Source organism: Oncorhynchus nerka, linkage group LG16 (genome assembly GCF_034236695.1).
Source record: "Oncorhynchus nerka isolate Pitt River linkage group LG16, Oner_Uvic_2.0, whole genome shotgun sequence".
In the NCBI taxonomy this organism is placed as follows: Eukaryota; Metazoa; Chordata; class Actinopteri; order Salmoniformes; family Salmonidae; genus Oncorhynchus; species Oncorhynchus nerka.
The window spans coordinates 14,346,806-14,372,676 of record NC_088411.1 but is presented as its reverse complement, the minus strand read 5'-3'; the positions used below and the strand labels follow the sequence as shown (position 1 = coordinate 14,372,676).

General features: G+C 45.3%; 2 protein-coding genes across 3 annotated transcripts in view; one reads left to right on the top strand and one right to left on the bottom strand.

The window, feature by feature from the left end:
* The window catches only part of LOC115144084 (glutamate dehydrogenase, mitochondrial), a 40,909-nt gene extending 38,213 nt beyond the window's left edge, over positions 1-2,696 (top strand). The window contains exon 13 of the mRNA XM_029684783.2: positions 82-2,696. Within this exon, the coding sequence (XP_029540643.1) occupies positions 82-201 (120 nt within the window). The 3' untranslated portion in view covers positions 202-2,696. The remainder of the gene's footprint in view (positions 1-81) is intronic.
* A 13,016-nt stretch (positions 2,697-15,712) lies between these two features.
* Positions 15,713-24,513, bottom strand: LOC115144082 (alpha-synuclein-like). 2 transcript variants are annotated; one of them, XM_029684782.2, is made up of 5 exons: positions 24,024-24,513; positions 19,866-19,907; positions 19,703-19,794; positions 18,041-18,079; positions 15,713-17,929 (listed from the first exon to the last, which is right to left on the bottom strand). In XM_029684782.2, exons 1-5 carry the CDS (start codon positions 24,142-24,144, stop codon positions 17,909-17,911), a joined length of 315 nt encoding a protein of 104 aa, XP_029540642.1. In that variant the 5' UTR covers positions 24,145-24,513; the 3' UTR covers positions 15,713-17,908. The 2 variants fall into 2 exon arrangements, with proteins under 2 accessions (XP_029540642.1, XP_064858531.1); XM_065002459.1 differs by lacking the exon at positions 24,024-24,513 and adding an exon at positions 21,875-21,979.
* Between the last annotated feature and the right edge of the window lie 1,358 nt (positions 24,514-25,871).

Below are 25,871 nucleotides of genomic sequence, written 5' to 3'. Positions count from 1 at the left end.
TGTTTGTGTCAGTGTGTGTGACTGGTTTTGCCAGTGTAACTGGTATCTAACTAGTGTTTGTGTGTTTTTGTCCCCCTGCAGCAAATCATGCGTACGGCCAGTAAGTACAACCTGGGTCTGGACCTGCGGACGGCTGCGTACGTCAACGCCATCGAGAAGGTGTTCAAGGTCTACAACGAGGCCGGCATCACCGTCACATAATCACCCTATCAAAGTCAGACCCCACCCATACTGCCCTGCTATTGGTTCTACCGCTTCCCCATCGCCCAATCAGCCTTTAGAACATTTGAACATTTACATTAGAGATCCCCGCCTCCCCTTCGTACGTACGCACGCACACAGACATACATGCATACACACACACTGAAACTACTGTGTTCTGTGTCCCATGACCTCGCCGTATCTCATTATCATGACGGTAACTCAGTATTTCTGTATCGTTTTGTTTCAGTATTGTCGTTCAGTTATTTGTGTATTGTGAAAGGAGCAGGTTGTAGCAGGAAGCAAGCTATGCTGAGAGAGATTCAAGACACCCCCCCCCCCGTTACTATCTGAGTTCAATGTCTGTCTTTTTGTCTTGTTTGACCCTGGTGTTGCCATGGTTTCAGACCACAGCACTGGAGATGCCTTAGCTCTGACGGAGCTCTGACCTGAAGAGATGCACATACACCCCTATACTGTTCTTTAGAAAAGGAAATCGATTTAATGTTAACTTTAGACTTATACTTTTTTTTTAAGGGAAATAGTTTAAAAGATGACATCATATGTGTTCCTCAGTTTTCCTCCCAGAGGTTAGAGGTCAGGGCCCGTATCCACAAAGCATCTCAGAAAAGGTCCTAGGAATCCTGTTATAACCTGTTTTAAGACACAAAAAAAATCAGAATAAGTTTAAGACACTGCTCAGATGGGCCTCCCGAGTGGTGCAGAGGTCTAAGGCACAGCTTGAGGCGTCACTACAAAGCTGGGTTCGATCCCAGGCTGTGTCACAACCGGCCATGACCGGGAGTCCCATAGGGCGGCGCACAATTGGACCAGCGTCATCCGGGTTAGGGGAGGGCTTGGCCGGGGGGGCTTTGATTGCGCTCGCGCTCTAGCGACTCCTTATTGCGGGCTGGGTGCTTGCAGTGAACAGTGTTTGAACAGTGTTTGAACAGTGTTTCTGCCAACACAGTGGTGCAGCTGGCTTCTGGGTTAAGCGGGTGGGTGTTAAGAGTGCGGTTTGGCAGGTTTATGTTTCGGCCTTCATGTTTCCGACTCGACCTTCACCTCTCCTGAGTCCATTGGGGAGTTTCAGCGAGGAGACAAGATCGAAATTGGGGAGAAAAAGGGGGTACAATACAAACTAACAAAAAGGCACTGCTCAGACAAACTCTGAGCCAGGAGTAAAATCACCTCCTAAAACTTTTATCACGACGTTTTGAGGTTCTGCAAAGGAAAGATAGTGATGACGCTCATTGCCATTGTTGTAAATGATGGGGGAATAACCAATCACGATGAGGCATTGGCAGCTGTGAACTCTATAGAGCACACACGTACATCAAATGTTGTAATGGTAAAACGTTTGATATCATTTTCATCCTGACACGATCACTTTGCTTATTTTTAATAATTGCCCAATATGTTGGCATGCATAAAATAAATACTGTAATCAAATTTTTATGGTTGTCAAAAGCTTTATTTTGACAATATTACCGTTATAGCAACACACACATTGTCACTCCTGTTTAACAACTCTAAATCGCTTTGGCACAGTAGGCATCAAGTCACTTGCCCATAATGTTTGAAAGGTCTGTCATTTTCATTGAACACAATCAAAGGTTGCATAAGCACTAGATGCCTACAGTTGCACAATTTATAGGGTTGCCCAATTTAGACATATTTTTTAACTATGTGAGGGTGCGTTCCAAATGGATAACTTGATGTAGGTCATTAAATAATCAAAAGGAAAATGTGTTTATTCATTAGCGTAGTGGTTATATATATTTAGGCATATGATGTGAAATCATTGTCAAAAGGGCAAGAGATACTGTTGATTGTAGGTCTAGATTATTTAGGAATTGATGAAATATCAAAATGTTCTTTTAAAAACTCAAAAGCTATTGCAAATGACACAGGAACCACTGACTGGCTGCATTTGTCTGTTATCAAGACACCTGCTGGTAACTCTTAAGTGGTTAGGACAGCTCATGAGGTGTCCTAATTATCTGTCAACTAGGTGTGACTCTTATGACGAAAGAGGCTTCATGCATAGCTTTTATTTTCACACATAATAGTAGGAGTGAAATATCTCTATTCTCAGCACTTATGACCAATTTTCAACTCTGAGACGCTTTGTTGATACGGGCCCCGGGCTCAGGGTTAGAGGTCAGGGGTTATGGTTAGCGTTCTGTGCTGAGGAACACTGGGTTCTACTGTGTTTGGTTGTTAGTAAAGTTCTACACCCTTCTCCACTACATCAGTCCCCCCACGAGCCCCCCAACCTTCCCTGCCTACTGCTCCTGTCTTGTCCAATCTGACCCTCCTCCAAACCCCCCACCCCACCCCACCCTGAGCGAGAGTAGAGATACTCAATGGAACAAACGTTCTCCTTTTACTTCTCCAATAACCCGTTCATGCCCGCAAATGGAAATTGCTTTGGGAAATGTGTATTTCCTTTTTTGTTGTTGAAAACCAATAAAATTATGACAAAAACACAAGTGTGGCTTGACTGTGATGTATACGCGCAGTATGTGAGGTACAGACAGACAAGAGACTGTCTGAAAGATAGGTGTTTTATTCATGTTTATTCATGTCCTATTAACTTTATACAGATCTCAGTTACAGTACAGTGTGGGGTTGGTTGAGGGGAAGGAAGGTTTGTGGTTGAGGTATCCAGAGAACTCTTCAGGGGTGAGTGGAGAGATGGTAGAGTCAATGTAGGGATGGAGTGGGGACATGGTATAGTCCAGGTCGGGGGATTATTTCAAAAGGCTCTTTCCGAAAGACTTGGCCTTGTCTGCAGCACTGTCCTTGGCTGCATTGGCTGCTACCCCTTTCACCGCATCAGTCACCATTTCACCAATACCTGGAGAAACAACCACATCATCAGTCACCATTTCACCAATACCTGGAGAAACAACCACATCATCAGTCACCATTTCACCAATACCTGGAGAAACAACCACATCATCAGTCACCATTTCACCAATACCTGGAGAAACAACCACATCATCAGTCACCATTTCACCAATGCATACAAAGACATCGGACTCCCAACAGAATCATTATACATCTTACACCTGGGTCGCATTTAGGAGGCTGCAACATACTGAATGTTGTAGATAGGAATTCAATGAATAGAGTTGACATTGTGGGTGTGTGTCTAGATCAGCGGTGTCAAACTCATTTTTCCCCGGGGGCCGCATTCTGTCTTCAACGAGGTCCGGAGGGTCATACTGAACATTAGTTATATTTCCTCGCCATCAAAATTAGCAAAAAATTGTCCCTCTATCCATTGTTTTTGGAATTTTCGATGGTCCCTTACTGTCTAGCTTTCATTTCTGTGATTATTAGTGAGCTGGACACAGTCAAGAAACTATGTGGGTCTATTATAATTTCCACACAGTTGGGATTTGGTTTTAGTTATTTGAAAGTATACTGAGTTACTTTCGTTTGACATCCCTGATCGAGACCCATACAGGTGAGGCTACATGACCGTGTTAGCATTGTAACTCAGAATAGACAGATCACCTTGATCTTTCTTCGGTTCCTTCGTTCCTCCTCCGATCATATCTCCCACCTTCCCCTTCACCACACCAGCTAGACAGAGGGAGAGAGAGAAGAGGGGGGGCTGTCAAACATGCACCTTCTGTCTCGACATGACGAGACATTTGATGGAATTAAATCGTATGTCTCGTTAGGGAGAATGTATCAGCTGGAACTCATGATGTGATGCCACAGAATCTTTGTTTATTTTGATCGAAATGAGCTCCCACACTTTTAAATCTAGACAAATCCAACTGAACATTTTGAAACATGAGCAGTGCCATAAAGTACAGATTTGGTTTAAGAATGTTGTTGGCTCATCAACTGCAGATGCGCTTAAAATACCAAAGTCCAGATTGAACATTTTGAAGGCTGATAACACAACAATGAACACTCAAACCAAAGCAAAACTGTATATTACTGCATTTAAACATCATTTTTGCTGTGTGTTTGGTTTTAAACGATTAATTCTCCACATGAATGTCCCCCATCATTCAACCATGTAAACAAACACCATTATCAATTTATCTTATAGATGCCTTTTTCTCACCTGCTTTGTCGATGACCGCATCCACCTGTTTCCCTGATCCTTTCAGAAGATCCATCTCTGCGTGTTCTGTACTCGGCGGTAGAGTGTGTGAGAACTTTTGGATGTGGGTGGGTGTGTGTGTGTGTGCATTGGTTTATATGAGGTTGGGAGAGCTGCTTAGAGGCCACCCCTCCATCACACACCCCTCAAGTCACACACACACACCCTCAGGGTGCGCAATGCTTTTGTTGTTGGTGTCCATATGAAAACTTGTCAGTGGAAATGCCCAGCAGCGGAACTGTAAATACCGTAGGCGGGAGAGGCCTCCTAACTTTATTAGGATCCTCAAACATTGTTTGAACTGAGGACCCAAAAATGATAAAGGATATGCAGATACTTGGACTTGGGAGTCACATATGCACGCACATACACACACAATCCCTATTCACTTCATAGATATCCATAATGTGAAGATGCAAATGACACATTATTAGATGCAATTAATACATTAATAATTCATTTATTTGATATAAAGATGCATGGGAAACAGGAAATACTGGATGTGATGTCCTGGGAGGTTACCAGACCTTTTGACTGACCGTCAAAACAGCTCAGCTATAAAAACAAACACAACGATACATGGGCCAAGCAAAAAACAGTATAGAACACACTCCGTACCAGGACAGTTCTCTCATAGATTGTTTCTCTGTGTTTGTGTGGATTCCTTAGGGGTGTTGGCTGTACATATGTATGTATGTATGTGTGTGAGAGTGTGAGAAAGTGACACCTACCACGCCTAGGTGTGGCTCCTCTCCATTCCACCTCTGGCAAGACACTCCTCTGTTTTAATGTCTTCTGGCGCAGGATCTAAGTGTGTGTGGAGCAGTTAAGGACTTGTCTGTGAATGGAACATTGGGCTGGTTACATGTCATCCTGAAAGATCATTAAAACACTAATGGCTCTATTCAAACCGTATCGCTAAAGTTCAGCGTTACCAGTGGTGGAAAAAGTGCCCACTTGTCATACTTGAGTAAAAGGAAGGATACCTTAATAGAAAATGATTCAAGTTAAAGGGAAAGTCACCCAGCAAAATCCTACTTGGTTAAAAGTCTAAAATAATTTGCTTTTAAATATACTTAAGTATCAAAAGTAAATGTAATTCATGAAATATACTTAAGTATCAAAAGTAAAAGTATAAATCATTTTACATTCTTTATATTAAGCAAACCCTACGACATGATTTTCTTGTTTTGAACATTTACAGAAAGCCAGTGGCACGCTCCAGCACTCAGATATAAATGACAAACTAATCAGATCAGAGGCAGTAGGGATGACTAGGGATGTTCTCTTGATAAGTGCATGAATTTGAGGACCCTTTTCCTGTTTTGCTAAGCATTTGAAATGTAACAAGTGCTTTTGGGTGTAAGGGAAAATGTATGGAGTAAAAAGTACATCGTTTTTTTTTTTTGAATTATTTGATTTTGATGTGATTTAGTAGGATCCCCATTAGCCTACGCCAATGGCGACAGCTTATGTTGCTGGGGTCCGCCAAATAACGGAAAAGACGTTACAAACAAAAAACTTTACAATTTACATACATTTAAAAACATTCACGTGTAGTGTCTGTGCATCTATCAGTTACACATACCTGTCAGTACATACACACAACAAGTAGGTCACATGGGGGAGAGGCATTGTGCCGCGAGCTGTTGCTTTATTTGTTTTTTGAAACCAGGTTTGCTGTTCACTTTCTCTATACGAGATGGAAGGGCGTTCCATGCAATCATGCCTCTATATAATACGGTACGTTTCCTTGAATTGTATTATATATATAATAAATAGTAAATTACACATACCCCAAAAAACTACTTAAGTACTTTAAAGAATTTTTACTTAAAGTACTTTAGACCACTGAACCGTTACAGCGTGATAGAAATGTAAAGGCAATGTTGCCTCGTTGGGGGAGACTGCATCACTGTAAACGCTGCGTAGGTCGGCTCAATCTGAAATGACCTTTACATTTATATTGCGCAATCTATAACGCTTCAGCGATACAGACTGAATAGAGCCCTAGGACTGGGCTCAATGACACTAGAGGTTCTACGTTGGCTTTGTTTTCTTCCTGACCTCTTAACCAGTTGCGCTGCGTGGGTAAAATCATCGGGGAGGCCAGGCCGACAGTAAAAAGCCATATTACAACCTACAGCACCAGTCAAAAGTTTGGACACACCTAGTCATTCAAGGGTTTTTCTTTATTAGAACTATTTTCTGCATTGTAGAATAATAGTGAAGACATCAAAACTATGAAATAACACAAATGGAATCGTGTAGTAACCAAAAAAGTGTTAATCAAAATATATTTTATATTTGAGATTCTTCAAAGTAGCCACACTCTTGGCATTCTCTCAACCAGCTTCATGAGGTAGTCACCTGGAATGCATTTGTTAAATGTTAATTTGTGGAATTTCTTTCCGCCTTAATGCGTTTGAGCCAATTAGTTGCATTGTCACAAGGTAGGGTTGGTATACAGAAGATAGCCCTATTTGGTAAAAGACCAAGTCCATATTATGGCAAGAACAGCTCAAATAAGCAAAGAGAAATGACAGTCCATCATTACTTTAAGACATGAAGGTCAGTCAATGCGAAACATTTCAAGAACTTTGAAAGTTTCTTCAAGTGCAGTCGCAAAAACCATCAAGTGCTCATGAGGACCGCCACAGGAAAGGCAGACCCAGAGTTACCTCTGCTGCAGAGGATAAATTCATTATAGTTAACAGCCACAGAAATTGTAGCCCAAATAAATGCTTCACAGAGTACAAGTAACAGACACATCTCAACATCAACTGTTCAGAGGAGACTTCGTGAATATATTTTATTTATTTTATTTTACCTTTGTTTAACCAGGTAGGCAAGTTGAGAACAAGTTCTCATTTACAACTGCGACCTGGCAGTAGGTGAATGTGCAAAGTATAAATACTGGGGTGCAAGGGAGCAAAATAAATAAATACAGTAGGGGATGAGGTAATTGTTTGGGCTATTTATAGATGGGCTATGTACAGGTGCAGTGATCTGTGAGCTGCTCTGACAGCTGGTGCTTAAAGCTGGTGAGGGAGATAAGTGTTTCCAGTTTCAGTGAATCAGGCCTTCATGGTCCAATTGCTGCAAATAAACCACTTTTAAAGGACACCAATAAGAAGAAGAGACTTTCTTGGGCCAAGAAACACGAGCAATGGACATTAGACCGGTGGAAATCTGTCCTTTGGTCTGATGAGTCCAAATGTGGGATTTTTGGTTCCAACCGATGCAGATTAAGTGAACGGATGATCTCTGCATCTGTGGTTCCCATCCCATCTGGTTGGAGCTTAGTGGGACTATCATTTGTTTTTTTAACAGGACAATGACCCAACACACCTCCAGGCTGTTTAAGGGCTATTTGACCAAGAAGGAGAGTGATGGAGTGCTGCATCAGATGACCTGGCCTCCACAATCACCCGACCTCAACCCGATTGAGATGGTTTTCGATGAGTAGGACCGCAGAGTAAAGGAAAGCAGCCAACAAGTGCTCAGCATATGTGGGAACTCCTTCAAGACTGTTGGAAAAGCATTCCAGGTGAAGCTGGTTGAGAGAATGCTAAGAGTGTGCAAAGCTGTCATCAAGGCAAAGGGAGGCTACTCTGAAGAATCTCAAATATAAAATATTTGTTAAACGCTATATTTGTTAAACAAAGTGTTTAAATATTTGTTAAACACTTCTTTGGTTACTGCATGATTCCATATGTGTTATTTCAGAGTTTTGATGTCTTCACTATTGTTCTACAATGTAGAAAATATTAAAAATAAAGAAAAACCCTTGAATGAGTTGTTGTGTCCAAACTTTTGACTGGTACTGTATAAGTAACAAAATACCTGTAAAAAACTCAAATGTAAAACAAATGTACTTTTGCCCTCCGGAGAGGGGAGTTGGTGAATGTGTCAATAATAATTGACTGGTACTGTATATGTTGTGATAATTGCATTATTTGCTCTAAAACCTGTTAGTTCATATTCCTTGAGGCCTAAGGCTGAGACAATAAGAAGACACAGTGTCCAGAATTTTTAATTTTTAATTTTTTTATTTCACCTTTATTTAACCAGGTAGGCTAGTTGAGAACAAGTTCTCATTTGCAACTGCGACCTGGCCAAGATAAAGCATAGCAGTGTGAACAGACAACACAGAGTTACACATGGAGTAAACAATTAACAAGTCAATAACACAGTAGAAAAAAAATGGGCAGTCTATATACAATGTGTGCAAAAGGCATGAGGAGGTAGGCGAATAATACAATTTTGCAGATTAACACTGGGGTGATAAATGATCAGATGGTCATGTACAGGTAGAGATATTGGTGTGCAAAAGAGCAGAAAAGTAAATAAATAAATAAAAAATAAAAAAACAGTATAAAAACAGTATGGGAATGAGGTAGGTGAAAATGGGTGGGCTATTTACCAATAGACTATGTACAGCTGCAGCGATCGGTTAGCTGCTCGGATAGCTGATGTTTGAAGTTGGTGAGGGAGATAAAAGTCTCCAACTTCAGCGATTTTTGCAGTTCGTTCCAGTCACAGGCAGCAGAGTACTGGAACGAAAGGCGGCCAAATGAGGTGTTGGCTTTAGGGATGATCAGTGAGATACACCTGCTGGAGCGTGTGCTACGGATGAATAAATTCAACCACACCTTTGTTTCATCATAAAACCGGAGAGCAACCTAATTGCTCCTGTAAGTCGCTCTGGATAAGAGTGTCTGCTAAATATATATATATTTTTTTAAAGTATGAATACTATGCACCATGCCAGTTAGTTAACATTAGCCTACTGCATCTACTGTAGCTACATGTTGAACTTCCATCCGCACAGGCCAGGAGCACAATGTATGAATTTATGGTTGGATTAGAATCAGAGTTAGAATTATTGGCCAGTACGGAGAATTAAGAAAAAACAAAAGTTCAAATCCCTATCTCCAGCCATGGATAATTTAGAAAAGGGCTGATTTTAGCTAGCTAACCACCAGAGGACAATGACACAACGAGATGCAAAAAAATTGGTCAATTAAATTTTTTCTTCTCATGAAATGTGATTGGTGTGAAGCCAAATCCAAGCTTGCTTCCCTTGAAACCTTTTTTTGGTGGGCCAGGACCATTCACATCTGAGCTCACTCAGTTTAGCTTAATGCTGATTTGCTGTTTATTATTATTTTAATTGTATTTATCATGGGAGGCCAAATGCTCGCTTGCTTCCCTTGCATTCAATGCTACAGGCGACAACAATGTCATACTCTTTATGACCAGACAGAATTTGATAGATGGCTACACATACTGAGACAGAGGGACGCTGTTTCGTTCACTCGGATGATTTCTCCGGTGAGATACATTCAGCCTCTATTATTTAGAATGTTTTTTTTATTTTTTTCTTGGTCAATTCTTTGGGGAAGCCTGGCTTCCCTTGGCCTCCATGAATACACACCACTGCTCTGGACCTCTCTGTGACTCTGTCAGCTCCCAGCATGCCGAGGGAGGGAGTTGCTTCATACAGTACCTGTAGGGGAGGACAAAGAGCCTGACTAAACCCCTGGTGCATTACGCATGCGCACACACACACACACACACACACACACACACACACACACACACACACACACACACACACACACACACACACACACACACACACACACACACACACATACACACACAGTTTTGTATTGCTGTCCTTGTGGGTACCAAAGAATTGATTCCGATCCAAAATCACATTTTCCCTAACCCCTAACAATACATCTAACCCTAAACTTAAACCTTAGCCTAACCATAATCCTATCCTATCCTTAACCTTAAACCTAAGCCTAACCCCTAACTTTAAATCTAACCCTAACAAGGGCCTGATGTGCCCCAGCTGTGGGCCAAGATGGGACAAATTGGGCTGGAGGGAAATTTCATCCCGTAGCTCACCTCGGTGCCACTTTTTCCATCAATGGGCGATGGTTCAACGTGTAGCACACGAGCCTCATCATCTGACGACCCAGATGCAAGATTCCCACCTAGGACGAGCCACTCAATTTTTATCCTGTGCCTGGGGACCTAAAAAGGCCAAGGCCCAAATGGGACAAAAGGCCCAGCTCTGCCCATGGCCTTTTATGGCCATCCAGGCCTATACACGTTTGACATTCAGCCTGACAAGAGTCCACTCTGACTGGGGTCCAAGCTGGGGACTTGGCTCAAAAGCCAGGCCCTTCCTGGGGCTAAACAACCACCAATCAGTCGCCGAAGGGATGGCCACCTTAGGAGCGTTAGAACCGTGGTTCTGAAGGACCCAGAACCCTCGAAACAGCCCATTTCTAAATATCCGCACGGGTCTAGTAGTTTGCCACCGTTCCCGGATCTCTAGGACATGGTTCTCAAATGGTTCTCAGGTTTCTCAAATTTCCCCGGTACATGTCTAGTCCATCTGGAACTGAATGGGGTTACTATGGCGCAGGCCAATTGTCGACATAAGCCCTGTCACCCGCATGGCTACCGTGTTGCTCCACCAGATGGGGTCAAATCCCCCAACCCCCGTTTTGGTCTTTAACCATTAATAACTCGAAAAGTAAATGTCCAATCTGGATGGGGGTTTTTTTGCATGAAAGGACACACCTAGACGCACATTTCCATGTAATCAAAACCGTATTTCAATAACATTTTATAATATAATTTTGTGTTAGAAGGTGATAAAAATAAGTACAGGGGGTGGGAGGAATAGCTTCCGGGTAGACTGGTCCTATTCGACCAAGGGTAACTGTAGCCCATCACGAGAGAAGGTACCCGTCCAAATTGGAACCTCTAACCCCTCGGGTTAGGTTTTTAAAAAATCTTCAGAAAAAGTCCAAACATCAACAGATTGTACGGGTTATCAGGTGTTGATGGGGGAAATGGCTCCAGGGGCCAGCCCTTGCCAGTAGGCCAAAAAAAAGGGGACAGAGCAGCCAACCTCCACAGAGGCTGCCTGCTCTGCCCCCTTGAAGAACAGTGGAACTACGGACCTCCAGGCCTCTAGGCCTACACTCCCTGCCTGGGTCAACACCCCTCTCTCTGGGCCTGAGAGTACAGCATACTCCCTGGAACTATGGACCTCCAGGCCTCTAGGCCTACACTCCCTAGGTCAACACCACTCTCTCTCGACATAAGTCCCAGCCGGGGCCACCTCCCATCCATAACCTCACCCACCAGGAGAACTGGGGCACCCACACTTAAGCACCCCTCCTCGGACACTAAAGTATACAGCCACCCTGTCACGAACCACATGCACCTGGTAACCGGGTGACCCACCCGCTTTCCTCTCAGAGACTCCACACATATGTCCACACATATGGGTTACCAGGTGCTGGTGGAACTTTCCAGCCGGGTCTCCACCTTCACTAGCCTGCTTGCCCTCTCTCTCTCTCTCTCTCTGGGCCTCTGGCCTCTCGTACTCTGGCTCCTGGCCCTTCTCTGTGCACCTGGTAACCCATTAGTAAAGAAGGAGGAAGGTGGAGGAAGACGCCTTCCATCCCCGACAAAAGCTTAGATCTGACTTGGAATAGATCACAGCAAATGAGCTGCTCTGCTACTTACAAAACCCTGACCCAAAATCAGGTAATGGAGACCTGCTGCAGATTTGGGTACGGCCTGGTGCGAGATTTACACCCTCTCCCCCGGATTTTCAAGGGGAAGCGAAAGCTCAACGGACGCCGCCAGAACCACAACACTTTCCAGGGCTTGAGCCCTTCTCTCGGAGCGAACCCACTCCAGGGAGCCCCGCCATTCACAAAGAAAAGATAACTCTCCCCGGGGCTCCCGCCAGTTTTTCTGGGATCGGTTGCGTTACCGCACAGGACGCCTCACGGCGCCCGTCTCCACCACTCCAGATTCGGGGACCGACTGAGCCATGTTCAACTGCTGTTCACATGGAACCCTTCTCCACTTCGGCCTTCCTCCAGATAGTCTCGGCGCTCCGCCAGGGCCGTGACCTCACTAAACCATCCAATCAGTTTCACTGTACTGGCCGTGTTAATTTAGACTTGCATGGCTTAATCTATGATACAAGCATATGCTACTGGCAGGATCAACCAGGTAGCACCTCGCAACATAGAGGTTCTACCTGGGCGCACTAAGTAGAGAACAGCCAGGTCACGGTCCTACCCCGTGATGGGAGGAGGCCCTGGTGCAATCCACCGTGCACCCAGTGGGAGGCCCTGAACTGACCCTGGCCGAAGCCACAGAAGCCGGGGCGCTGCTCGAGAGGTCTTTGTCTAGCTGGAGGGTTTAGTAGGAACCGCACAACCGAGCCAACAATAGGGTTTGATGGCTTCAGGGTGGGCTGGGTCCTTTGCGAGTGTAACTGTAGCCCATCACGAGTGAGGGCACCAGTCCAAATTTGTGACCTCTTGCCAATTGGGAAGTATTTTTTATAATTTTCTGAAAAATCTGAAAAATGGTCTCAAAAATTCTAAGTACACGTTTCTCTCTTTTGCTCCAGAGACTAAGTCTAGCTGTGCACCTGGTGATTGAACGGGTTACCAGGTGCTAATTTTAAAAAATGTTTTAATGCCTTTATGGGGGTTCCAGGGCTCCATGCCTGGGTAGGGAGCCACTCCCAATCATTATTGTCCACAAGGGGGTGCCACTGGCCATTAACTTCTTATGGCTGCAGGGGCACTATTGAGTAGCTTGGATGAAAGGTGCCCAGAGTAAACGGCCTGCTCCTCAGTCTCAGTTGCTAATATATGCATATTATTATTAATATTGGATAGAACGCACTTGAAGTTTCTAAAAATGTTTGAATGATGTCTGTGAGTATAACAGAACTTATATGGCAGGCAAAAACCTGAGAAGAAATCCAAACCGGAAGTGAGAAATCTGAGGTTGGTATATTTTCAACCCAGGCCCTATTGAATTCACATTGGGATATGAATGAAGTTGCACTTCCTATGGCTTCCACTCGATGTCAACTGTCTTTAGAAACTTGAATGAGGCTTCTACTGTGTTGTGGGACTGAATAAGAGCTGAATGAGTCAGCTTACTGGCAGAGAGCCATTTCCTGGTCACTCGCATTCCACATGATATCGACTTGCGTTCCGTTGCTTCTGTAGACACAAAGGAATTCTCCGGTTGGAACTTTATTGAAGATTTATGATAAAAACATCCTAATGATTGATTCTATACTTAGTTTGAAATGTTTCTTCGACCTGTAATATAACTTTTTGAAGTTTTTGTCCAAAGTTTTTGTCCAAACGCATGAGCGTTTGGATATGTGTACCTAACACTAACAAAAGTAGCTACTTGGACATAAATAATGGACATTATCGAACAACTCAAGCATTTATTGTGGAACTGCGATTCCTGTGAGTGCATTCTGATGAAGATCATCAAAGGTAAGGGAATATTTATCATGTAATTTCTGGTTTCTGTTGACTCCAACATGGCAGCTAATTTGATTAATCTTCTGAGCGCCGTCTCAGATTATTGCATGGTTTGCTTTTTCCGTAAAGTAAAAAAAAAATCTGACACAGCGGTTGCATTAAGGAGAGGCATATCTATAATTCCATGTGTATAACTTGTATTATCATCTACATTTATGATGAGTATTTCTGTTGAATCGATGTGGCTATGCAAAATCACTGGATGTTTTTTGGAGCGCCAATGTAAACTCTGATTTTTTTATATAAATATGAACTTTATCAAACAAAACCTACATGTATTGTGTAACATGAAGTCCTATGAGTGTCATCTGATGAAGATCATCAAAGGTTAGTGATTCATTTTATCTCTATTTGTGCTTTTTGTGGGTTACCAGGTGTGGGTTGTGGGTTACCAGGTGTCGATGGGGGGATGGCTCCTGGAGCCACCAGGGCTGGAATGGGGCTCTATACACAAGTTGGGGGAGACCCCATGCCCCCCCCCCACCAAGGGCACCTGGGAACACAATGGAATTCAATGACAGAGCTATGCTGAAAAATGACAAAGTCCAGCTTTCACTCCAGAGACTATGTCCAGCTGTGGTGATTGAACAAATTACCAGGTGTCTCCAGATCTCCATGACCCTGGGCGTACTCTCCCTGCCCTGCCCTGCCCTGCCCTGCCCTGCCCTGCCCTGCCCTGCCCTGCCCTGCCCTGCCCTGCCCTTCCCTTCCCTTCCCTGCCCTGCCCTGCCCTGCCCTGCCTGCCTGCCTGCCTGCCTGCCTGCCCTCTCTCTCGGCCTGTCACTTCAGATCGGTGCATCTGGTACCCTATAACACCCTGATTATTCAGACCCCCAGGCCTCCATACATTCTCAACCGTGACCAAATGACAGACGAAGACAAGGGTGAATTTCAAAGAAATGTACTTTATTCATCAGTGAATCATGGATTGATTTGTCCCTCAATTTGTGACGTTATGAGTTCAATTGTGGTACCGGTAGTGCCGTGCCTGCGTTTCCAGGGAGTGACACATATGGTCGGCCACGGCTCTGCGGTCTGTAACCGACCCTTGATTAAAGTTCATTGTAGCAACGCTTCGTCGAAGTGTACCGAAGGTCACTTTACTTCCAATGCCGAAACGTCTCTACAGCGTTTGTGAAATTTTGCCCTGTGCGCTGTCTGGGTCTGCCGCTCCATCTTTGCCAAGCAGAGTAACACCTTTATAATCCCACTGGCTGTAGCCCGCAAACTCATCGGTCGGAACTGCAGAAGATACTTCAGAAAACTTCGGACATCGGCCCGAAATATTTTTAACGTGGAGGGTGCCAAACCACGGTCTTCAACGTTGGCTATACCACTCAGACACACGTCTATAATTAGCCAGGGAACACAGTCCTTCATCGGCCTTGCCCTCTGACATAATGTGGAGGAATTCCCGTACTCGAGATAGACTGGAGCGACTATTGTCATTTCGTTTGACAGAAGGGTTTTTACCCAGAATGAAGTGTTCATATATGGTCAATATCTCATATTTTTCAACTCGCTTCCGGGTAGGGCCCCGACCTTCAATAGTGGATGACTCACCGTCGACTCACTGTCGCTATCCGTTGAAGACCCCGGGCACAGCCTTGTTTCCTCGGTTCCGAACAAAAGGTCCCCACCACCTAATTTTCCTTGTTATACTATCCTTGTGAGGAATTCTGGTACCCACAAGGATAGTTAAAGAAACACACACACAAACACAAACACAGGCACACACACACACACACACACACACACACACACACACACACACACACACACACACACACACACACACACACACACACACACACACACACAACAAACATTGCTAAGACTTGCAGAGAGCATAGAAAATATCCAGGATGGCATCACATTATCTCCATGGTAACATACTGTAGGCCATACATACTGTTATAAACTGCATAATAAGTAATAACTCAAAAGGGAAAATGAAGATTGGCACAAGTTTGGATTTCAACAAAACTGTCTTTAATTCACTGGTACTGTTTATAAAATCAGCAAGTCTGCTTCGATGCCAACTTAAACAAGGTGTGAGTGTGTTTGTGTATTATTTCTGTGTGTTTGATGAGTGTACTGTGTGTATGGATTGTGTGTGTGTGTGTGTGTGTGTGTGTGTGTGTGTGTGTGTGTGTGTGTGTGTGTGTGTGTGTGTGTGTGTGTGTGTGAATATAAGAGTGCTGGATAAGGCAACATGCAGTAATCAGTTTCCATTGACCTCAAAGTAATAATACACACATACCTGCTCTATAATACAGACACTGATGCTGGACTGACCTGCTGTATATGTAACAGACACACACACACACAGACACAGACACACACTTTGTACCTGCACCTGGCAGATCTGTTTTAGTCTCTTACGTTACTTGCTGACACAGGGAAGGGCGGGACACACTGAGTGACAGGGCAGAGGAAGCCTCTGAGTGGCTGAGATGGTTGACAACAGGAGCAGTTGACCAATGACAGTAGAAAATTTGCTATTTTTTGTGGGAATCAAAAATCGATTTGGAATATACATTTCCCAGCATTCCCTGTGCGTAATGCTCGTCTATTCTACCTATCTGTCTGACTATTGCTTGGTATTACTATGGCAACAACATATTTAGACAAGTAATCATCATTCTGAATCACTTTCTGCTTTTCTCCCTTCCGACTCTGCCAGTCGACCCAGGCCATATCTAGAGCCAGACTAAACCCAGGCTAGACCAAAACCACTGTAGTGTATTGTGTATACTGATATCTTCTGCTGTTATGTGATTCCCAATGGTGTCAGGGGCGTCCTTCCTCTCACACACACTAACAGTACATGTGTATTGCTTTCTGGCGTGTCTCAAGACATATTGTTTTGATATGCCGGGTAGTGTGGTGTTAACACACAGTTAGGCAACACACTATCTAGGATACACCCACACTACACCCCCAGGTGGCAGCTGGCAGGTCTAGGTGCTGAGCTAAGCCTCGAAAAGAACATCAGGTGCAGCCAATTGGGGTGATTGGCTGTCTGGGAGAAAGAGAGGAGGCCAGAAGCCTCTCTGCCGGCCTTTTGTTTGTTTCTTTGTGTTAGTTAACTTCTTTATTTGGGGATGCCTTTTTCTTGTTTCGTTTTTGTACATATTTATGTTTCACCATATGAACAAGTAATAATTCACTTGGACTGGCTGGTCAAGAGGTCAAGAAGGAGCTGGCCCTGGACTTAAGGTAAGGTGTCTGTCTCCTGTTCGCACGTACATTCAACACCTGGTCACATACGCTTCCTTCTCATATCGATGCACACATCAAATCAGGTTACAGACCAGTAAACTATGCCTAAGACCCCTTGACTTAACAAGTGCAACAATATAAGGCGGCTAGTTAATTGGTTTTAATATGACCCTGTTACATGTGTGACCAAACACACTTCAAAACACACACACACACACACTCTCTAATTCATTGCACATGTCCCTACAGCAGCATCTCATGGACAGAACACCCCTGAACTGGCCTACTACCTGACACGTCTAACAGAGACACACACACAAGCATCCAAACTACGATACATCTCTCTGTGGTTCTGTAGTCCTGAATAATCATCACAGCTCTTGTGTGTGTGTGTGTGTGTGTGTGTGTGTGTGTGTGTGTGTGTGTGTGTGTGTGTGTGTGTGTGTGTGTGTGTGTGTGTGTGTGTGTGTGTGTGTACGTGTGTGTGTTTGTGTGCACGTGTGTGTGTGTGTGTGTGTGTGTGTGTGTTTGTGTGCACGTGTGTGTGTGTGTGTGTGTGTGTGTACGTGTGTGTGTGTGTGTACGTGTGTGTGTGTGTACGTGTGTGTGTGTGTGTGTGTGTGTGTGTGTGTGTGTGTGTGTGCGCAGGCCTCTTGATAGAGTACTGGGTGGCGATAGGGAGAACATAACACTAGGGCGAACAACATGACGACAACGACACAAAGGCAGGGAGCTATACAGGAGAGGGGGGCCAGAAGGGGGCTGCTAGGAGCAACAGAGGGTATCAGGGAGGGCAAAGGGGGTATCTGGAAGAGTCTGTATCGGTTTTGGTTCCATAAAGTCACAAAAAAAGAAGTAGAACATCTGGAAGTCTGGAACAGCAGGGTGAGGGTAGCGAGCGACCAAACGGAAGGCTGGGGAGAGGAGATCCCTGGAATGACTAGTAGCCGCCCTGAGAGCCCTGCGAGTGAGTGAGAGTGAGCGAGAGAGGGAGTATCAACAATCATGTCATGATATCACCATCTTATGCATAAAGAAAGTAACAGAAAACCTGTGGTTCGTTATCACTTACCTCTCCTTCTCCTCCCTGCTCCATTCCTCCATATTCCGCCTACAGAGAGAGAGTTTACGTAAGAGTAGGGAAGGAAGAAAAGGAAGGTGGGATGACATGAGAGGTCTAGGGTCTCAAGCAGTGAACCATGTTCATGTGATGAGTAACCTTGCCTGAGACCTGAAGACTTGTGTTGGCTCCTAGACCTGGTACCTAGGCTTTGGTGCTTTGGGCTAGCGCAATCGTGCGGCGTGCAGACGCCGTGGCTTCAAACCCAGTAGGTTACAGCTACATCAAGCACATTATCCCTTATGTCATGCTGATGACAGGGTTAAGTAGGATACAGGGCCACTCAGTCCCAGTCTCTGAGCTGAAGTGTCTAATGAGGCGGAGGTTAGCATTCCATAGCTAGCAGAGTAGATGTGATGGCGCCCTCCTTGAGACCTGAAGTAATGTTGCCCCAACCAACCAAAGCCATTCTTTTTGTCGGCAGTCGTTAGCATGGCACAGGAACAAACTCTGTTACACTTTTTCTGTGCACCCTAACCAGAGGGATCCATTCAGAGTAAGTGCATGTCCATATGCTACACCAGAGATGCAGCGTCATTATCTATATTACACCTAGCTGAAGTAGAACACAGTTAGACATGGTTATGGAGAGGGTTAGGAGAGGGTTAAAACAGGTTTAGAATGTAACCCCAGGTCCTAACAGCACACTAGGCAGTCAGTGTTTCAAAGCCCCCTTAGGAATGATATGTGCACTTAGGGATGATCTATGTTAGGCGGAATCATGCAGCATTCCTTAGCCAGCCACCCCGCCATAACCTATAACCTCTGAATCCCCCCCCCCTTCTCTCTCCTGCCCAATAGGCACCTCGTATACAGGCTGAGGCTCCTCCTACCAATGGAACGTAGAGGAAACAAACACAACAATAACAACAAAGGGTTAGCAGCACAACGCCAACACAGCACTGCTACAATTGTAACGTAAACGCACAAAATAGAAGCTATATCAACACACAATATCAACACTCTCAGCACACACAATAGCATCGCAACACAACAGCATAGCAGGATCACAACAGTAGGACATCGAAACTGGCTGCCACACACAGAAAGGTGCCAACCAGCAAAGTAAAACACACCTTCGCACACACACACACACACACACACACACACACGATTCACAGCAGAAAAATACAGACCTCTTCATATTGGGAATGTGGAGTGAGTTATAGGCCTACCGTCAAACCTAATCTGCCTGGACCTCTGAACCACTGGCTATTAGAGGAGCTGTCATTCCCGTCTGTCTCTGTGCTGCTGTACTGTATTAAATAGCGCCACCATGTGGTCAAGCAGCAGACTGTTCGCAGGCAAAAGCACTACTGTCTGAGCCCAACTGAAGGATTTAGACACTGTTATGATTGTTGATGCTGCAGTCATGTTGTTGCTCAACCTAGTTGTATTTCTCATTCTATTGTAATCATTTAAAAAGGGTGCTGTGCCACCTGATTGAAGGTCTCACGATGCCAGAAGCCTGGGCTTTCATAGGCTACCTGAATGACAATGTCAAGTTTGGTGTCTAGTTATTAGTATGTTGATCACTTGAATATTCTTGTTCACATTGACCTGTCAGTCACTAATTGATCAATCATTCTTTCATCTGTTGTCACGGTAACTCACCGCCTGTCCGGTGTTCTCCATGCCACCCTGCGAGAGGTCAGCTCCGGCAGCAGTGGGGTCCCCGACGATGTTTGCCTGGTCGCGGTTAGCAACTGACACAAAGAGATCGATCAGTCAGTTAAAAAAATCAATCCGATCCCACAAGAATGTGTGTGTGTCTCACCTTTGTTTACTCCTGCGTCCATTCCCTCCTTTGTCTTTGAACCTGAGGACAGGCGAGACATCACAACATGTCAACAGATCAATATATTGCAATCACATTGCAATGGATGCCATGAAACATGATCAGGGATCAGTTTTGTGATTAACTATATAAACGCAGCCTAAGAAGTACTGTGTTAATGAAGGAGTGCAGCAAACAGAAATCTGTTGTGACCGTTTAGTAATGTAAACTCAGCAAAAAAGGAACTTCCCCTTTTTCAGGACCTTGTCTTTCAAAGATAAATCGTAAAAATCCAAAAGACTTCACAGATCTTCATTGTAAAGGGTTTAAACACTGTTTCCCATGCTTGTTCAATGAACCATAAACAATTAATGGACATGCACCTGTGGAACGCTCGTTAAGACACTAACATCTTATAGACGGTAGGCAATTAAGGTCACAGTTATGAAAACTTAGGACACTAAAGAGGCCTTTCTACTGACTCTGAAAAACACCAAAAGAAAGATGCCCAGGGTCCCTGCTCATCAGGGTGAATGTGCAAGGAGGCATGAGGACTGCAGATGTGGCCAGGGCAATAAATTGCAATGTCCGTACTGTGAGACGCCTAAGACAGCGCTACAGGGAGACAGGAAAGCTGTTCTCGTAGTGGCTGACCACGTGTAAAAACACCTGCACAGGATCGGTACATCCAAACATCACACCTGCGGGACAGGTACAGGATGACAACAACAACTGCCTGAGTTACACCAGGAACGCACAATCCCTCCATCAGTGCTCAGACTGTCCGCAACAGGCTGAGAGAGGCTGGACTGAGGGCTTGTAGGCCTGTTGTAAGGCAGGTCCTCTCCAGACATCACCAGCAACAACGTCCCCTATGGGCACAAACCCACCGTCGCTGGACCAGACAGGACTGGCAAAAAGTGCTCTTCACTGACGAGTCGCGGTTTTGTCTCACCAGGAGTGATGGTCAGATTCGCGTTTATCGTTGAAGGAATGAGCGTTACACCGAGGCCTGTACTCTGGAGCGGGATGGATTTGGAAGTGGAGGGTTCGTCATGGTCTGGAGCGGTGTGTCACAGCATCATCTGACTGAGCTTGTTGTCATTGCAGGCAATCTCAATGCTGTGCATTACAGGGAAGACATCCTCCTCCCTCATCTTTTGCCCTTCCTGCAGGCTCATCCTGAAATGACCCTCCAGCATGACAATGCCACCAGCCATACTGCTCATTCTGTGCGTGATTTCCTGCAATACAGGAATGTCAGTGTTCTTCCATGGCCAGCGAAGAGCCCGGATCTCACGTCTGGGACCTGTTGGATCGGAGGGTAAGGGCTAGGGCCATTCCCCCCAGAAATGTCCGGGATCTTGCATGTGCCTTGGTGGAAGAGTTGGGTAACAGCAAGAACTGGCAAATTGGATGCAGTCCATGAGGAGGAGATGCACTGCAGTACTTAATGCAGCTGGTGGCCACACCAGATACTGACTATTACTTTTGATTTTGACCCCCCCTTTGTTCAGGGACACATTATTCTATTTCTTTTAGTCACATATCTGTGGAACTTGTTCAGTTTATGTCTCAGTTTTTTAATCTTGTTATGTTCATACAAAATATAATAATACGTTTGCTGAAAATAAACGCAGTTGACAGTGAGAGGACGTTTCTTTTTTTTTTGCTCATTTATTGGGTGAGGTTGTAGTAGCAGGGAGAGCACTGCAGGTGGCAGTGTAGAATTCAGCAGCATACTGTATGTCACACTCTGTAAAATCCAAATGGATGATATTATCTTCTAAGTACGCTCCTCCATAGACAGTGTTTCTCTGATGCTACAGTATGAAAGGTTCCTAGGCTGATTAAATAGTAGTTATGTAACCAGCTGGATAGAGGGAAAAAGAGAGAGGGAGGGGGTATAGAGAGAGTGGGAGGGGTATAGAGAGAAAGGGAGCCTATAGGGATGATGCATGAGCAAATCCAGCACAAAACCAGAATAATGATATATCTCTTTCACATACATGACACACGTTTCCATAGCACACAGTTCATTGGAGATGCACACTCTCGCTTTATCTCTATCTCTCGTCCCCCCTTTCTCTCTCCTCCACAGTCTCAGAACTGCAGATGCCTCGCTTCCTCCTCCATTTCACTACCTCTTTTTTTCTCTCCCCTCTCGTTCCACCTCGGTCTATTTCTCTCTGCACGCTCCCCGTAGTCTGTGAGCCACGTGCCGAGCTGCGCAGTACTGCAGCAGACATACACCAATACACACACCCATTTGCAGCGTGGCTATGACACAGCTTCCTTCTCTGAGTCAGAGTAGCACCCCTCCTGGGTACGGCCTCTATCTAGCATATCCGACTGCGTGTGTGTCTGTCTGTATGTGCGTAGGACCTGTCTGTCTGTCTACACTATCCAGGCCAAGGACCAAATGCAGTGTTTTAGCTGTAAGGTTTAGCAGCAGGGTTTACCCCTGAGAGAGAGAGCGCTCCTCTTCAGCCAATGACCTGTGAAACGGCCGTACGCTCCATAGGACAGAACACACACACCGACACACGCACACTTCTGCTCCAGTAAGCTCTGAGTGGACGACCTTGTTAGCGAGGAGGTGCATTCTGCTTTTGCATTTTGTGATAGAAGTAATAATCCACACGTGATTCGCTCCGATTGGACCGGCTCTGCTCCTTTTAATGGGCTAACACACACACACTCTGCGGAGGTCATGAAGTCTCAGTTGATAGATTAGATGCAGTAGGTGATCAGGGACATTGAGCCTCTACAATCCACTGAATACATTTCTCTCTCTTTCTCTAACTACAGCTCCTCTTTGTCCACCTCTCTATCCTCTACCTCTATCCACCACTCGCCATTCCCCTCTCTATCCCCTACTCTGGCTTTATCCATCTCGCTCCCTCTCTTTCTCCATCTGTTGATCTTTAAGCTGCTAGCTCTATGACATAACAACCCCCCCCCCTCTCTCTGTATCTCTCTCGCCCATTTAATTGTAAATTTGCATTGATTTGGCTATGAATGAATGTTGAATTGAGCCATTAAAGATTGCCCCCCCCCCCCTCTCTTTGTCTCTCCCCATCACTCCCTCTCTCTGTTCCCTAGTTGTAAAGGGCATATACTCTGAAGGGGGAGGAAGGTAGTTAGTCATCAACGGTCACACACTAGCCAGCAGCACGTGAGGACACACACGCATGCGCATACAGACCACACAACACACACGGGGGCGAAGAGAGAGGATTGCTGCAGTGCTCCATGTCCCTGATGCCCCGCCCCCCAGCCACAAATAATACAAAAACACACACACACGTTTCATCAGGTCCATCACGTTTTTCTGTCTGTCTTGATAGTCTGCAGTGTTAGCTGTAACTGTCAGAATGGTGTGTGTGTGTGTGTGTGTGTGTGTGTGTGTGTGTGTGTGTGTGTGTGTGTGTGTGCGTGTGTGCGTGTGTGCGTGCGTGTGTGTGTGCATGCACGTGTGCGCATGTGTGTGCGCGTGCCAGCATGCATACCCTGTTCCTACCCCAAACCCTTTGGCCCTCACACAGGCTAACCTTGAGCTCTGACGCACAAATACACTCACACACACTGGTGAATCCCCTCACAGAATCCCCTCTCACAGTCCTGGACCCTAATCTAATGACCTGGTGGTAGCAGCCTTGGCATGGTCTTATCTTGATTATAACATGTTATAGCGCTCTTATGAACTGCTGCAATGCCGCCACACTATCCCCCAATGTCACACTACATCTTTCCCTCTCTCCGCTCCTCTTGTCTAGTTCCCTCCCATTTTCTCTCTTCCTCTCGTCCTTTCTCATCCACTAATTTTTCCTCTTCGTTTTGCTCATCACTCTCTGCTAATTTATTTTTCTCGATCCTCCTCTCTTTCTCTGATTCCCTCACTCAATGTCTTCCTATCTCTCCATCTACTCTTTCCTCCATTCTTGTCTCCACCACACCCCAGCTCTCTCTTTCTTCCCCCTCTCCTCCTCCTCACTCTCTCTCCCTCTCTCTCTTTGCACCAGTTCTGCAGTATTCTGCCTCTGCTCCTTGGCAACCACCTCCCCTTCTTCTCACTTCTCACTGTAACTGTCCCAGACTGGTGCACCCACGGGAGCCCTTTTAAGCACACACACAGACACACACACAAACACTTACCTACATACATGACCCCCTCCTTGGTCTTGGCGGCTGCCCCCTCCACCCCAGCCTTAGTCTTCTCTGCTGCGGCCACCACCCCCTCCTTAGCCATGCTGAACCCTCTCATCAGTACATCCATCCTGGGATTAGGTCTCTACTGGGCTCCCCTGCTCCGAAACGGGCCTGCTGGCTGGGCTTGTCGCACAGAGTGTGTGAGAGAGACGAAGTGTGTGTGTGTGTGTGTGTGTGTGAGGAAGAGACTGTGTGTGAGGAAGAGATTGTGTGTGTGTGTCAGTGACTTCTTCTCCAATAGCGCTGCAGAGAGAGCGATGTAGAGAGCGAAAGAAGGAGAGAGGACTGCACAGCAGGGCTACAGGATGCAGACTGAGAGAGAAGAGGAGCGAGCGACCGAGCAGAGAGAGGAGAGAGGAAGAGAGAAATAAAGAGAGAGCAGGCGTGCGTGCGATGAAGAGAACGAGAGACAGAAAGACACAACCTGCTGGATGCTGCAGCATATTTAAGTCACGCTGCAGCCAACCCCGCCCCCCCCCCCCCCTCTCTCTCTCTCCCCTCTCACTCACACTCGAAGTGCGACCTCAAGCTGGCTGACTCCATATTTAATGCGCAGGTTGATCTGTCTGAGATACGTTTTATGTGAAGAAACTGATAAGAAATGCATTAGATGAAAAAACAAATAGATTGGAGAGATTGTTGAGATTGCTGGGGTTCTGAACAGAGAATAAAATATTAATGAAAAAGATTCTTCAGTTTTATTGATCAGTTATATTGTCAAATTATTAGCTGAATCTACAGTGTGCTGTAACATCACCTCTGACCTCACTCAGCGGGGGGGGGGGTTAAAGACATGGTGGAAGCTGCCTTACACCACTTCAATCAAAGAGGGTCCAGTTCAATCCTTTTAAATCCATGCATGGGGGGTGAATGAGTGCACACTTTGAAGAAGTGACAAATGGACCATAGTCATTAGCTTGGTCCGTTTCTTTCTCTGGGTTGTGTGAAGAATGCTGACTCACCCCTACACCCCCTCTTTAACCCACCCCCCCTTATGAGCTGTTCTCTTAAATCTATCTAGATTCAACCCGCAGAACGTGTCCGTGGTTGAGACACTCCCTCCAGTGACCATAATACACACTGCATCATGACACAGCAGATCCATGGAATCGATCCCCCCCCCCTCCCCCAAAAAAGGACACTAAGGACTTTCCCAGCCAAGTTTGAAGATGCAACATCATCACTTGTCCTGTCTCCCGCTTTCATCTCCTACAACTCTTTCTCCCCTTCTCCGCCCTAACATACAATGCATTCGGAAAGTATTCAGACCCCTTGACTTTTTGTTACAGCTATATTCTAAAATTGATTAAATATTTTTCCCCCCTCATCAATCAACACACAATACCCCATAATGACAAAGCAAGAACAGGTTTTTTAGGATTGTTTGCAAATATATAATATATAAAAACAATGAAATTACATTTACATAAGTATTCAGACCCTTTACTCAGCACTTTGTTGAAGCACCTTTGGCAGTGGTTACAGCCTCGACCCTTCTTGGGTATGACTCTACAAGCTTGGTACACCTGTATTTTGGGAGTTTCTTCCATCTCAAGCTCTGTCAGGTTGGATTGGGAGCGTCGTTGCACAGCTATTTTCAGGTCCCTCCAGATATGTTTGATCAGGTTCAAGTCCGGTCTCTGGCTGGGCCACTCAAGGACATTCAGAGACTAGTGCCAAAGCCACTCCTGCGTTGTCTTAGCTGTGTTTAGGGTTGTTGTCCTGTTGGAAGGTGAACCTTTACCCCAGTCTGAGGTCTTGAGCGCTCTGGATCAGGTTTTCATCAAGGATCTC

Bases quoted from the DNA above. Each gene is read 5' to 3' on its own strand.
- LOC115144082 (XM_029684782.2), bottom strand. From the start codon at position 24,144: ATGGATGTACTGATGAGAGGGTTCAGCATGGCTAAGGAGGGGGTGGTG. The intron at 18,080-19,702 runs GTGAGTTACCGT...CTCTCTCTGTAG, and splicing joins TGGAGAACACCGGACAGGCG to GCGGAATATGGAGGAATGGA. The intron at 17,930-18,040 runs GTAAGTGATAAC...ACTCACTCGCAG, and splicing joins AGCAGGGAGGAGAAGGAGAG to GGCTCTCAGGGCGGCTACTA.